The sequence below is a fragment of the Raphanus sativus genome, chromosome 4 (genome assembly GCF_000801105.2).
Source record: "Raphanus sativus cultivar WK10039 chromosome 4, ASM80110v3, whole genome shotgun sequence".
Classification (NCBI taxonomy): Eukaryota; Viridiplantae; Streptophyta; class Magnoliopsida; order Brassicales; family Brassicaceae; genus Raphanus; species Raphanus sativus.
Window position 1 is genome coordinate 28,825,593 of NC_079514.1, and position 12,289 is coordinate 28,837,881.

Sequence of the window (12,289 nt, forward strand, 5' to 3'; positions counted from 1 at the left end):
GACATTCTCTGTTTAATGATCACACGTTCTTTAAGATCTTGTCTGAAGAATTGATTATTGGTGATTCTGCACTTAAAGATTCTTTATGTTCTTTCATAACGGAAACTAATGTAACATTCTCGGTTTTGTTCTTGTAGTGGGACAGGAACGGTTTAGAACACTGACGAGCTCTTACTACAGAGGCGCCCAAGGAATCATTCTCGGTAATCCCCATCATTTTACCATTCAATTACAAGAGATTATAAAGACATCTCCTTTGTCTTTAAACTGTTTAGTTAATGTTTATTGGTGAAATGCAGTTTATGATGTGACGAGAAGAGAGACATTCACAAACTTAGTAGATGTGTGGAGTAAGGAGATTGAGCTTTATTCCACTAACCAAAATTGCGTTGCTTATATAGTTAGTGTTGCTTATATAGTAGGAACCAGTGAACTTGATTTCTAAGCACACCAAGAGAGAGATAAAGAGCAGTTACAAGATAAAGAGCAGTTTACAAGATTCTTCTTCAACCTCCATGACGTCGATTCCTGAGCACACCAAGAGAGAGATAAAGAGCAGTTACAAGATTCTCTCGCCTGACACGAGAACAATGGGTGAGCAAAACAATCTTCTACTTCGATTTCATCTATGCATTTGCTTTGTATTTCGGTTTTGTTGATTGAGATTAATGATCATAGTTTCATAGAGTTCATAGATGTACACATATACATATACACATATAAAAATTCCAAAGCTCTAAGATTCAATTCAAAAAAAAAAAATCTAAGAACTCCATGATAGATAACACCATTGGAGATATAATTATGGTTAGAATCCTTAACTATTCAGAAAAAGAAAAAAAACAATATTCTAATCCTAAGGACTCCAATGGTGGGTAACACCATTGGAGATGCTCTAAAGTGTATATCTACCTAATTATCTCTAAAAAGAACCCCACCGGTTAAGTCTCTCTCTCTCTCTCACTCCACAAACAGATCAACATCTTTATTTCAGGATTGCTTGAAAACTGGAGGAATCTTTAAGGTTATAAACTTATAAACCAAGAAGAGAGAAAGAGAGAGGAGGTAAACATAAGGATTTGCGAGAATAAGAAGAATGGTTACTTTATCAGCTTGGCCTTGGGGAAACTACGGCAATCTAAAGGTTTGTTTGTTTGTTTTTCTTAAAGAAAACAAAACTTTGCTCTTAAGTTTTTTTCAAACGTTAGGTTTCTCTTCTAAATCTCAATGGCTTGTGTGTGTGTTTCTCTATCTGTGAAGTATCTTTTGTACTTTCCATTAGCTGCTCAAGTAGCATACTCGTTAGCATACGAAGAAGATTACTCGAGGTCTTTTTGGTGTCTCAATATCCTCATCATCTGTGGACTCAAAGGACTCGTTCATGTCCTTTGGAGCGTTTACAACAACATGCTTTGGGTGACTCGCTCTCTAAGGATTAACCTTAAAGGTGTTGACTACAAACAGATTGATCATGAATGGCACTGGTAAAATCAAAACCCTTTTTTAACCACTTTTCGTTTTGTTTCTCTGTTCTTGTTATAGTTTTGATCTGTGAGTTTTATTTCAGGGACAATTACATACTTCTGCAAGCAATAATAGCTAGCATGATCTGTTACATATCTCCTCCACTGATGGTGATTAACAGTACTATCCCTCTGGACATCCCTCTGTGGAACACGAAAGGACTCATCGTGTTGATTGTACTACACGTCACCTTCTCAGAGCCTTTATACTACTTTCTTCATAGATCTGTTCATCGTAACAACTACCTCTTCACGCATTACCACTCTTTCCATCACTCATCAACTGTTCCAAATCCCATGACGGGTAAGTTTTCACTAATACTACATCCGTTTTATAAAGATAAAAAAAATTTGAAAAAATATTGTTTCACAAAGATTTTTGTTTTCATCAAATTTTTATTATTTAATAATAGTAGATTGTAAATTTCAGGAAAATTGAATTTACTGCTATTGACTTACTTTTAGTTAAAATTGATAATTACAGAAGATACGTATTTTTTAATACGTGCAAGCATATGCAAAAGAACCATCTTTAAAGAATGGATTGAGTGAATATTTTTCTCTTTTTTTTTTGTTCGATGTAATAACATCTTTGATATGATGCAGCTGGAAATGCGACGTTATTGGAAAGTCTTATCCTCTGTGTAGTAGCTGGAGTTCCTTTGATTGGGTCTTGCTTGTTAGGTGTTGGATCATTAAGCTTGATCTACGTATACGCTATCATGTTTGACTTCCTAAGATGTTTAGGACATTGTAACGTTGAGATCTTCTCTCACAAGCTGTTCGAGACTCTTCCAATGCTACGATATCTCATCTACACTCCAACGTATGTTGTTATAACGTTTATCTTACACTTTCTACAAAATATTCACATGTCATTTCTATTTTTGTTAAGTTTTTATTTTTATTTTTTATTTGGCTGGCTCTTCTAACGTTATGCATTGAATAAGGAACATACTAACGTGACTTTGTTATGGTTTTTCCAATATTGTATTTGCTGGCAAAGATGTGTAAAGAAAGGAACTTGTGGTTTCACATTTTTAGTTGCATCTATAATAGTTTTACTAATTGTGATGATTAAAATGTTTAAAGTTGACTATTCTTGTTGGGATCACGCAGGTACCATAGTCTACATCATGAAGGCATGGACACAAACTTTTGTCTGTTTATGCCTATCTTTGATGTCTTGGGAAACACACTAAACCCAAACTCGTGGGAACTCCAAAAGAAGATTCGTTTAGCTGCAGGTAATATGAAATAACATTACCCAATTTTTTTTTCTTTTGATCAAATATAACCCAAAACTTTAACAAACAAAAGTTAATACTAGACTAGCTGAATAAACTTTAGTTTCTCCTATAACTTAAAGACATGAATACCAAACAATTTTAAGACAATTTATGAGGAGACATTAGTAGATGTAGAGTGTGTGCTTAGTGCAACCAAAGTTGGTGAGAGTTTTCTATTTCTGATCAAAGTCAACCCTCTAGACTATAGAGCCAAAGTATTGAACGTTATTACCCTTTCTTTGACCAAGTTCTTTTAGCTAGATTGATCTCTTTGTACAGGGGAACAGAAGAGAGTGCCGGAGTTTGTGTTCTTGGCTCATGGGGTAGATGTAATGTCAGCGATGCACGCACCGTTTGTGTTCAGATCGTTCGCTTCAATGCCATACACCACGAGGCTCTTCTTGCTGCCGATGTGGCCATGGACGTTCATGGTAACGTTGGGCATGTGGCTTTGGTCAAAACCATTTATTTACAGCTTCTATACCCTCAGGAACAATCTTTGCCAGTTTTGGGCCGTTCCAAGACTTGGCTTCCACGTAAAGCTTCTCTCTGTTTCTTTCATCCTTGCCCTTGAAAACAGAGTGTTTTATTAGAGTTTTTTTTTGTCCTTTTTTTTCTGGCAGTACTTCTTACCGTTTGCTAAACAAGGCATTAATAATCATATCGAGGCTGCGATTCTGAGAGCTGATAAGCTTGGTGTTAAAGTTATAAGCTTGGCTGCTCTAAACAAGGTTTGTGTCAGAAACCAAAATTTGTAGCGTGCGAGTCAAGTTACTAAAAAGGGTTTAGTTTTGGTTTGTGCTCAGAACGAAGCTTTAAATGGTGGTGGGACGTTGTTTGTTAACAAGCACCCTGACCTTAGAGTACGTGTGGTCCACGGCAACACGTTAACCGCAGCAGTGATTCTCAATGAAATTTCAAAAGATGTGAAAGAGGTGTTCTTGACGGGAGCCACTTCTAAGCTGGGAAGAGCCATCGCTCTTTACCTCTGTCGTCAGGGAGTGAGAGTTCTCGTAAGTTTTCTTACTTAATCCTTAACCGAACTATATTGTCCCAAGTATGAGAGATATTAAAACGATTTGACAGATGTTGACGTTATCGACGGAGAGGTTCCAAAAGATTCAGAAAGAAGCTCCTGATGAGTTCCAGAACTACCTCGTACAAGTGACCAAATACAACGCTGCTCAACACTGCAAGGTACTGTGTTTTGATTTCTAGATAACTGGTTTTCATTTCTTGAGTATATAATATAATGTGACTTTGGGGAGTCTTGAGTTATGTATATATGCAGACTTGGATCGTTGGGAAATGGTTAACGCCGAGGGAGCAGAGCTGGGCTCCTGCAGGAACGCATTTCCACCAGTTTGTGGTGCCACCAATCCTCAAGTTTAGAAGGAACTGTACTTACGGTGATCTAGCAGCAATGCGGCTCCCTAAAGATGTTCAAGGAGTAGGAACCTGCGAGGTATAAAGAACTGAATGGTTAATGATCGAGTTCTTGTTTATGTCTTTAACCTTTTGATACATTGGACTAAAACTGTGTGTGTTGTGGCAGTACACGATGGAGAGAGGGGTGGTCCATGCGTGCCATGCTGGAGGGTTGGTTCATATGCTGGAGGGTTGGGAGCATCATGAGGTTGGAGCCATTGATGTTGACCGTATTGATATAGTGTGGGAAGCAGCCATGAGACAAGGGCTAAGCTCTGTTTCTTCACTCAGTGATTGAGTGAGAGAGAACCATTTGATTGTTGTCTTTGATTCTTCCAAGATTTGGCCATTCTTTGTACATGTGAAAGATGCAAGCAGGGAAAAAAAATACAAGAATTAGAATTCCACCTTATGCTATTGTTTCACCTTTCTAAATTAAAGATGTATTCCACATGTTAGTTTTCCTTAAGATTCATATTTGCATGCATTTCCAAGAAAATATTGAATAAAATCAATTTGTTAATAGTTTTCCCTAATATCAATGCAAAGTAAGAGCAGGATATACATGTTAATTTGATTTCTGCGGTATTATTTATTTATGTCCTTACTGTGTATGCTTATGAAACTTGTCTATACAATAACTTTTGGAAAGAAGAATGGAGATTTGATTTATGTAAGGTTTTCTGATAATAGTTTATAGAGAAGACAAGGATACTACTTACCTAGTTAGTAATTGAGAGTAAAAATAGGAAGAGTTTCTGAGTTTTTAGAGGTTATGAGTATTTTAAGCATGGTTTGGGCTTTGAGAGAGTTTGGGATTGATCTATAGTTCATCCTTTTTGGTTCTTATAGAACCGTTCTATGTTTGGTTGTTTGATTGAAATGTTTTCACTTTGGTTCTTTGTTTTGGTTCATTGATTCTGTAAAGAAAATGAAGAGGTTCAGTTTGGACTTGTGTCTGACCTTATTGTATTGAATAAGAATGAGGCTGAAAACTGCACCTACTTATTTCCAGTTCCCTTCAACATGTACCTCTTTTCTCAATAAAGCAGTGCCAGAAAGATGAATTAACCATCAATGTTGATCAACTTAAGTTACTTCTACCATCCATGTCTCTTAGATTAGGGAGAGATGTAAGATCTTGTTTTCTCACAATGCCAAAGGACTTACGTATACAAATACTAGAAATTTACTTTGAAATCTATCAGTTTCCTTTTTACATCCCTTCTGTTCCTCTTGGGAAGTTAAGTAACTTAGAATGGGAAACAAGAACCACGCCGCAATGTAGCTTCTAAAGCCAGAAGTGAAGCATGGCCTATTCAAGAAAACAAAAATAAGATGTGTATTTAAGTTATGAATGTCAGTTCAAGCATCTATCACCAAAGTAGAAAGAACAGTAGTTTACCTCTTGAATTGAGTTAAGGGCTCGATCCTCCTCACAATGAGACACAAGTCGAGTTTGATGCAATTCTGATCTCAAGCTTGTCATCTCTGACTGCATTTCACTGATCTGCTCTCGAATCTCCTTTAGCAAGCTCATATGTTCTGCCATGATGCTCGTATCTTTTGGCGTCTTACTACTCACCATCTTGCCTCTGACCTGTGGATTCTTTCTACTCATTATTAGCACACTTGACCCATTTGTTCTATAGCAAAGATGATGATGACGACTTACATTTCTTTCTTCCGAGATGATTGCAAGGCTCTCCTTAGTCCTTGGAACCTCTCTATCAGGGTTCTTGATCATCTCTATTATCGAACTGACGTCACTCTTGGCTGACTCTAGAATAGTACTACTCACCTGTGAGACCAGCGCATGTGAAATCGACTCACGCCTAAGCAAACCCCATTTCGATCCCTTGGAAATATCTCTCGACTCTGACACCTCTCGAACACGATCGTCTATCATCCTGATCTGCTCCCAACACGCGCTCAAGTCTTGACGAGGAGACAAAGAACTACTACTCTCAACATCACCTTTCTTCTTCTCCTCGGCCTGATCAGAGCAGCCGAGGCTGAGCAGTTTGCATCTGTAAGCCTGAACCTGAAACTCCAGAGACGCCATCTCCATTTCCTTGCGGTAAATCAGATCTTCGAAGAGCGTCAGAGAAGTCTCGGCGTGGCACATCTTCTCCTCGGCCAGTCTCTTGTACTGACTAGCCTCCATCTCCAACGCTGCTTTCTCTCCCTGAAGGCGAAGGATCATCGACAGGGCCTCTGAAGCAGCTGAAGAAGAGGCTTCCCGTTCAGCGTCGAGCTCACGAGTGATCTTTTGAAGAAGCTCCTGCTGCGCTCGCATGGTTGCTCCGTTGCCTCCCACGCCTAGACTCATCGTTCTCTCCACCATTCTCACAATTCTTCGATTCACAATTTACGGAGTCTTTCGTGTATTGTTTGATCTATGGGGTCAACGTGAGGTTCGGTTCTCAACCTATGAGATAAGAAAGCGGGAAAGAAGAAACGAGATCTAAAGCCGACCAGGTATTGTCCAAAGTCCACATAGGAGTGGGACATGTTAACGTGCAGACAAGCTTTTTCCATTTTTTTTAAATGCTTATTTTAAACTTTGACTTGATTATTGTATTTGGATTGATTATCCCGATCAATAGAGAGCTCAAACAGATGAGAGGCCCAGAAGACCATTTATTAAAAAATTAAACTGGTTTACTGGTGGGATGAGCCGGGCCCGTGCTTTAGTGCAACGCATGGGCGACTCGCAGAGACCCCAAATAGCAAGCTATCTTGATGGGCCTCCTCCCTAAAAAAATAGAGTTAATATCGTGAGACCCGATGGGCCTCATATCAGATATTAAACTGATAAGAACAGATACTACACTTGATCTTAGCCAAAAGGCCGAGAAAGGTATGATTTGTTATGAGGCATTGCATCTTTATTTATACTACTCCTCTCTTCTCCAAACCAACTTAACTTACCGATGTGGGATTTATAGCACAGAACATAACTGAGATGAAAAGTTTGGTATTCTCACAGCGCAGACACATTGAGAAACTCATAGAAGAGCTTCTGAAAGTTACCAAGCTGAGTCTTCTTTAAGCACATGAACACAATAAAGCTTCCTTCTTCGTCTAAACTCAAACCCACAAAACCTTTCCCTTCATTCAGATGTGTAGTTCTCTTGAAGAAAGGCCTTCCCCATCCGAAATCCAATTCGTAAATAGTCTGCTTGAGTAAACCAACGATGCAGAAGTTCGCTGCACAGCTGAAGATCGGATTCCCTTCACCAGGAACCAACTGGTCAAGATCAGGATGTTTCTCTAAGGAGTCAATAGCTGATCTCAAGTACGTGTTGTCCATTTTCTTTATCTCTCCATGAACTCTCTTCACTGTTGTGCTGAAAGGCTCTCTACGAAACTCACCCAGTAGGGATATGGGACGAGCGTGGAAGAGAGTGTTCCCAATGTATCCTTGTGGAAGCTTCGGTTCTAGTCTTGACCTCCCATCAATTATTATATGCAGCCTCGTCAAGTGCTCTTCTCCTAAATCTGTAAATCGAGAATGCTACGCAAGTGTTAGAGTAAGAGCTTTTAGCTTCCAGATAAAGAGGCTTTACCAGCAAGATCAAATCCATTACCTTCATTTGAAAAGCAAGCACAACGCCAGATATGAGCCACCACAAGCTCATATGTACTAAACTTACTATCAGCAACCTCTGCCTTGGCTCTAAGAGCTTTCACTTGGAGACGTGTGAGCTTGAGACTGGCAACTCCAGAATCAGAGTCAGGATTTGATCTGTAAGCGAGGGATTTCACTGGTGGGTTGTGGACAGGAGGTGGTTGGTATTCAGTGTGTGGAAACACAGGGGAGGGAGGGTCTCGTGCACGGAGAACCGTGCGGTCGAAGAAAGGAGTTATCTTAACCGGAAGTCCCCTAGCAGTTCTGGACCATGCTTCCATGAAACATACAAGAGAGCCAGCGTCTCCGAACGAATGGTGTATTGAGTTTCCAATACAGATGGCTCCACATTTGAAGTATGTAACCTTAGCACAAAAGAAAAAAGAATCAGTAACATATCTGTTAGATGATTGTTCATAGAGTCCATGTGCATGTAATGTCTATAGACCATATAACAAAGCATTTTTTATAGAAAACAGATGTGAGGAAAAGCTTTACCTGAAGGAGTATAAGAGGTAAAGAGGAGATGTCTCCTGAGTAGTCAAGAGTAGGCATAAGTTGAGAGAGATCCAAACTTTGATTGAGTAAGCCAATGTCTTGTAGAGTAGAATCAGACTCAGCCTCCACAAGCAACACTCCTTCTCCATTGCATAGAACCTCCAACCTCCCATTCTTATCTTACCACATATAAAGCAGAAAGTAACATTAAAATGATACTCCAGAGAGATCTAACCAGGGATGTATAAGAACTTTGGAGTCTTACCCTTTTGTAGCCTCCCAGCGGCAGGGTAGAAGAGGACAAGCACCTTGCTCAGAGCATCAATGAGGGATGGAGTGTTGGGAATATTGGAGGAGGAACAAGGGTTGTAAAAGTAGAGGATGCCCATGTGAAACCTCACCTGTATCAGGTCCAAATTGGAAAGCCATAGACTGTCTACAGGTGTTTCTTCAGCTGGCTTTACGATCCTAGCTTGCTTCACCTCAATCTTCATCTGATCCAAGGCTCCTGCTTCACAAGAAATCTAGAGAGGTGACTAAGAATACAACTCGATTAAGCCTGAGCTGATCGAGAAAGAGAAAGTGGAAGAGATTGAAGAATAAGAACGACCAAAAAAGGCTTTACCACTTTTTTCACCACCTAAGTTTTGGTCCTTTTGGAAAGACAAAAAAAAAAAAAGAATATAAAGTGTTGAGGAGTAGACGCAACTAACACAGCACACATGTCGGAACTGGGCCCCACTTAGAAGTGAACCTTTACAACTATAGTCTATAGATATACATAGAATTGTGTCAGGATACATCTGGATAAAACTTCAACTTGCAATAACAGAGCGCAACTAAAAAAGAAACTCAAAGTTGATCGTCTTTGGTGAACAAAGAGAATGGTTTGGCTCAGTAAGGAACAAGCACACGAACGGAGGGTGGACCAGAGCTCATATCTTCCAGCAACAGATCCAGTAACGCCTTTGGCTGGCTATAAGACCTTCTTTTCCTGTGTCATAAAAAACAACAAACCCATCTTCAATCAGCCACAGTTCTACTCAACAAGAACATCATAAATTGATAACTGAAGCTTCTCTAAATCTTACCATCAGCAATAACTTCTTCATCCCACTGAATCAACAGGTTTGACGAGAACTCCGCTCCCAAGCAGCACCACCTCATCAGCCTTCTTTCCATCTTCAACTGTCATATCCATAACTTTCACACTTTTGAGCATCCCCTTGCTTACAAGCTGTTCCGCGAGCGTAAGCGTTCTCTTCGCCGTACATCAACTCAAGACGTTATCAAACCTTGGCATCACAAGCTCCTTACCACCATTAACAACAAACGCCACATTCTTGTTTGGACCTTCTGCTATAAACCCATCGTTATCCACCCAAATACTCGCATATGCTCGTTTGGCCTCAGCCTCCATTTGTGTGACCAGTATAAGACCACTTTCACATATGTTTGTACTGCTTAATAATCATTGACCCTTACATGTGATTTACTATAAAGATCAATTAAACTTGAGATTTGGCGGCATGAACCAAGCTGAGTTTTCTTTAAACACATAAACACAACTGAGATGAAAAGTTCACAACGCAGATATATTGAGAAACTCATAGAAGAGCTTCCTGAACTTACCAAGCTGAGTCTTCTTTAAGCACATAAACACAATAAAGCTTCCTTCTTCGTCTAAACTCATATCTATGATTGCATGGGAAAATGTCTGCAGGCCAAAAAATGAAGGCGGGTTGGGATTGAAAAATTTATCTGATGCAAATAAAGTCTCTTGTTTGAAGCTAATATGGAGGATTATTTCTGGAAAAAATTCTTTATGGGTTTGCTGGATTTGGAAGTATCTTATCAGGAAGGGATCGTATTGGAATGTTAATGAAAGAAGTTCTCTTGGCTCTTGGATGTGGAAGAAACTTTTGAAGCTAAGACCCTTGGCCAAGCAACTGGTGAAGAAGGAAATAAACAGCGGATCTAACTCTTCTTTCTGGTTTGATTGCTGGTCTCAGATTGGAAGTTTGATTCAGATTACGGGGGATAGAGGCCCAATGGATCTTGGCATCCCTATCAACAGCACAGTGGAAAATGCTATTCAGCTCTATAGAACTAAAAGACATAGAGCTCCAAACCTTCAGCTGGTAGATAAAGAAGTCATGAGGTTAAAAAATAGAGGTCTTAATGATCAAGATGATTTGTGTCTTTGGAAGAGAGAAAATGGTGATTATAAGGATATCTTCTCTACGGTCCAAACCTGGAACATCATCAGATCTCAAAATCCGAAAGTCGTTTGGTTCAAAGGAGTGTGGTTCTCTGGTTCAATTCCTCGGTTTTCTTTTCTAGTTTGGATTGCAGTTCAGGATAGGCTAGCAACTGGAGATAGAATCAGCCGATGGAACCCTCAAGCTGATGTGAAATGCTGGTTATGTCAAGCGCCTCTAGAAAACAGAGATCATCTTTTTTTTGGCTGTGGCTACTCGAAGGAGGTTTGGTGTAGTTTGGTAAAGAATTTGGCTGGAAACAGGAGTGTTTATGAGTGGTCAAGGGTGCTCCGAGAAGTTGTGAGAGGGCTATCTGGGAAAACAGAGACTTTTCTCTATCGCTATTGTTTTCAGGTTGCTGTGTATGCGATTTGGAGGGAAAGAAATGTGAGAAGAGTTGGAGAACTATCTCAGACAGCTGCCGGTCTCACAGTCAGATTGGATAAAATGGTTCGAAATAGGGTCACATCTCTGAGGAGTAAGAAAGGCGAGAAGTATAAGAGAGCAATGGAGGTTTGGTTTGGAAGAAGCTAAAGCTATGATCCGAGTTGGCTCTTTGTCTATGGTATAGAGCAGTGAGGATAATGGCGGTTTAAAGAAGAGTCCATCTTTTGGGAAGTTTTTTTGGAAGGCTAAGGATGTGTGTTTGGATGGGAGGATGTGTGTTTGGAAGGCTGTTGAGGCTGTTTTGGTTTTCTTGCTTGTCCCCTAGTTATGATTTTTCCACTCTTTTTCCCACATTAGAGTTTTGTCCCATTTAGGTTTTCTCTAATGTGGGTTTTAATGAGGGGAATTTCATGACATTTCCAAACTTGACTTGTTCCATATGGTCAAGTTTGAGGGGGATTTTGGGTTTTCTTTGAAGTTTAGATTCTAAAAGAGTTTAGTTTCTCCTTATGCTTGAGTTTGTTTCTTTTAGATTCAATTTTGTTGCACTTATTGTAAAAACGTTTTTTTTGTTTGAATAAAATTTAACATTTTTTCAAAAAAAAAAAAAAAAAAAAAAAAACTCATCTACAAAACCTTTCCCTTCATTCAAATGTGAAGTTCTCTTGAAGAAAGGCTTACCCCACCCGAAATCCAACTCATAAGCAGTATCCTTGGGTAGACCAACGATGCAGAAGTTCGCTGCACAGCTGAAGATCGGATTGCCTTCACCAGGGACCAACTGGTCAAGATCAGGATGTTTCTCTAAGGAGTCAATAGCGGATCTCAAGTACGTGTTGTCTATTTTCTTTATCTCTTCATGAACTCTCTTCACAGTTGTGGTGAAAGGCTCTCTGCGAAACTCACCAAGTAGGGATATGGGACGAGCGTGGAAGAGAGTGTTCCCAATGTATCCTTGTGGAAGCTTCGGTTCTAGTCTTGACCTCCCATCAATATTATATATGCAGCCTCGTCAAGTGTTCTTCTCTTAAATCTGTGGTTGAAAAAAGAAAAGGTGTAAAGTGAGAATGTTAGGTACAAAAGATTCTCTGAACTTTTTTAGGCTTTTAGCTTTAAGAGAAGGTTTTTCCAACAAGATCAAACTCATTACCTTCATTTGCGAAGCAAGCACAACGCCATACATGCGCCACCAGCAGTTCATATGTACTAAACTTACTACCAGCAACGTCCGCCTTAGCTCTAAGAGCTTTGACTTGGAGGCGTGTGATC

General features: G+C 39.6%; 3 protein-coding genes and 1 non-coding gene across 6 annotated transcripts; 1 reads left to right on the forward strand and 3 right to left on the reverse strand.

Annotated features, from left to right (window-relative positions):
• Positions 1-917: 917 nt before the first annotated feature.
• Positions 918-4,727, forward strand: LOC130510798 (very-long-chain aldehyde decarbonylase CER3-like). Its single transcript, XM_057007455.1, has 11 exons — positions 918-1,144; positions 1,261-1,484; positions 1,568-1,827; positions 2,130-2,349; positions 2,643-2,770; positions 3,092-3,348; positions 3,436-3,543; positions 3,619-3,825; positions 3,899-4,009; positions 4,104-4,277; positions 4,368-4,727. Exons 1-11 carry the CDS (start codon positions 1,097-1,099, stop codon positions 4,536-4,538), a joined length of 1,908 nt encoding a protein of 635 aa, XP_056863435.1. The 5' UTR covers positions 918-1,096; the 3' UTR covers positions 4,539-4,727.
• Positions 4,728-5,193: 466 nt separating this feature from the next.
• LOC130510799 (probable myosin-binding protein 6) lies at positions 5,194-6,888 on the reverse strand. The gene is made up of 3 exons (XM_057007462.1): positions 5,916-6,888; positions 5,646-5,840; positions 5,194-5,555 (listed from the first exon to the last, which is right to left on the reverse strand). The coding sequence occupies exons 1-3, from the start codon at positions 6,585-6,587 to the stop codon at positions 5,532-5,534; spliced, it is 891 nt and encodes a 296-aa protein (XP_056863442.1). The 5' UTR covers positions 6,588-6,888; the 3' UTR covers positions 5,194-5,531.
• Positions 6,889-6,910: 22 nt separating this feature from the next.
• LOC130512039 (U2 spliceosomal RNA) lies at positions 6,911-7,107 on the reverse strand. The gene has a single exon (XR_008945603.1). It is a non-coding gene; the product is annotated as a U2 spliceosomal RNA (small nuclear RNA).
• A 97-nt stretch (positions 7,108-7,204) lies between these two features.
• LOC108847370 (shikimate O-hydroxycinnamoyltransferase) lies at positions 7,205-12,289 on the reverse strand. Of its 3 annotated transcripts, none has more exons than XM_057007461.1 (9): positions 12,171-12,289; positions 11,702-12,053; positions 10,005-10,089; positions 9,464-9,832; positions 8,998-9,366; positions 8,638-8,880; positions 8,373-8,551; positions 7,834-8,239; positions 7,205-7,744 (listed from the first exon to the last, which is right to left on the reverse strand). In XM_057007461.1, exons 5-9 carry the CDS (start codon positions 9,173-9,175, stop codon positions 7,227-7,229), a joined length of 1,524 nt encoding a protein of 507 aa, XP_056863441.1. In that variant the 5' UTR covers positions 9,176-9,366; positions 9,464-9,832; positions 10,005-10,089; positions 11,702-12,053; positions 12,171-12,289; the 3' UTR covers positions 7,205-7,226. The 3 variants fall into 3 exon arrangements, with proteins under 3 accessions (XP_056863441.1, XP_056863438.1, XP_018476094.2); XM_057007458.1 differs by having other exon boundaries at positions 9,464-9,920; XM_018620592.2 differs by lacking the exons at positions 8,998-9,366; positions 9,464-9,832; positions 10,005-10,089; positions 11,702-12,053; positions 12,171-12,289 and having other exon boundaries at positions 8,638-8,990.

Bases quoted from the DNA above. Each gene is read 5' to 3' on its own strand.
- LOC130510798 (XM_057007455.1), top strand. From the start codon at position 1,097: ATGGTTACTTTATCAGCTTGGCCTTGGGGAAACTACGGCAATCTAAAG. The intron at 1,485-1,567 runs GTAAAATCAAAA...GTTTTATTTCAG, and splicing joins ATTGATCATGAATGGCACTG to GGACAATTACATACTTCTGC. The intron at 2,771-3,091 runs GTAATATGAAAT...CTCTTTGTACAG, and splicing joins GAAGATTCGTTTAGCTGCAG to GGGAACAGAAGAGAGTGCCG.
- LOC130510799 (XM_057007462.1), bottom strand. From the start codon at position 6,587: ATGGTGGAGAGAACGATGAGTCTAGGCGTGGGAGGCAACGGAGCAACC. The intron at 5,841-5,915 runs GTAAGTCGTCAT...AAGAATCCACAG, and splicing joins TCATCTCGGAAGAAAGAAAT to GTCAGAGGCAAGATGGTGAG. The intron at 5,556-5,645 runs GTAAACTACTGT...TTTCTTGAATAG, and splicing joins CCCTTAACTCAATTCAAGAG to GCCATGCTTCACTTCTGGCT.
- LOC108847370 (XM_057007461.1), bottom strand. From the start codon at position 9,175: ATGTATCCTGACACAATTCTATGTATATCTATAGACTATAGTTGTAAA. The intron at 8,881-8,997 runs GTAAAGCCTTTT...CTTGTGAAGCAG, and splicing joins CTTAGGTGGTGAAAAAAGTG to GAGCCTTGGATCAGATGAAG. The intron at 8,240-8,372 runs GTAAAGCTTTTC...TTTTGTGCTAAG, and splicing joins TACCTCTTATACTCCTTCAG to GTTACATACTTCAAATGTGG.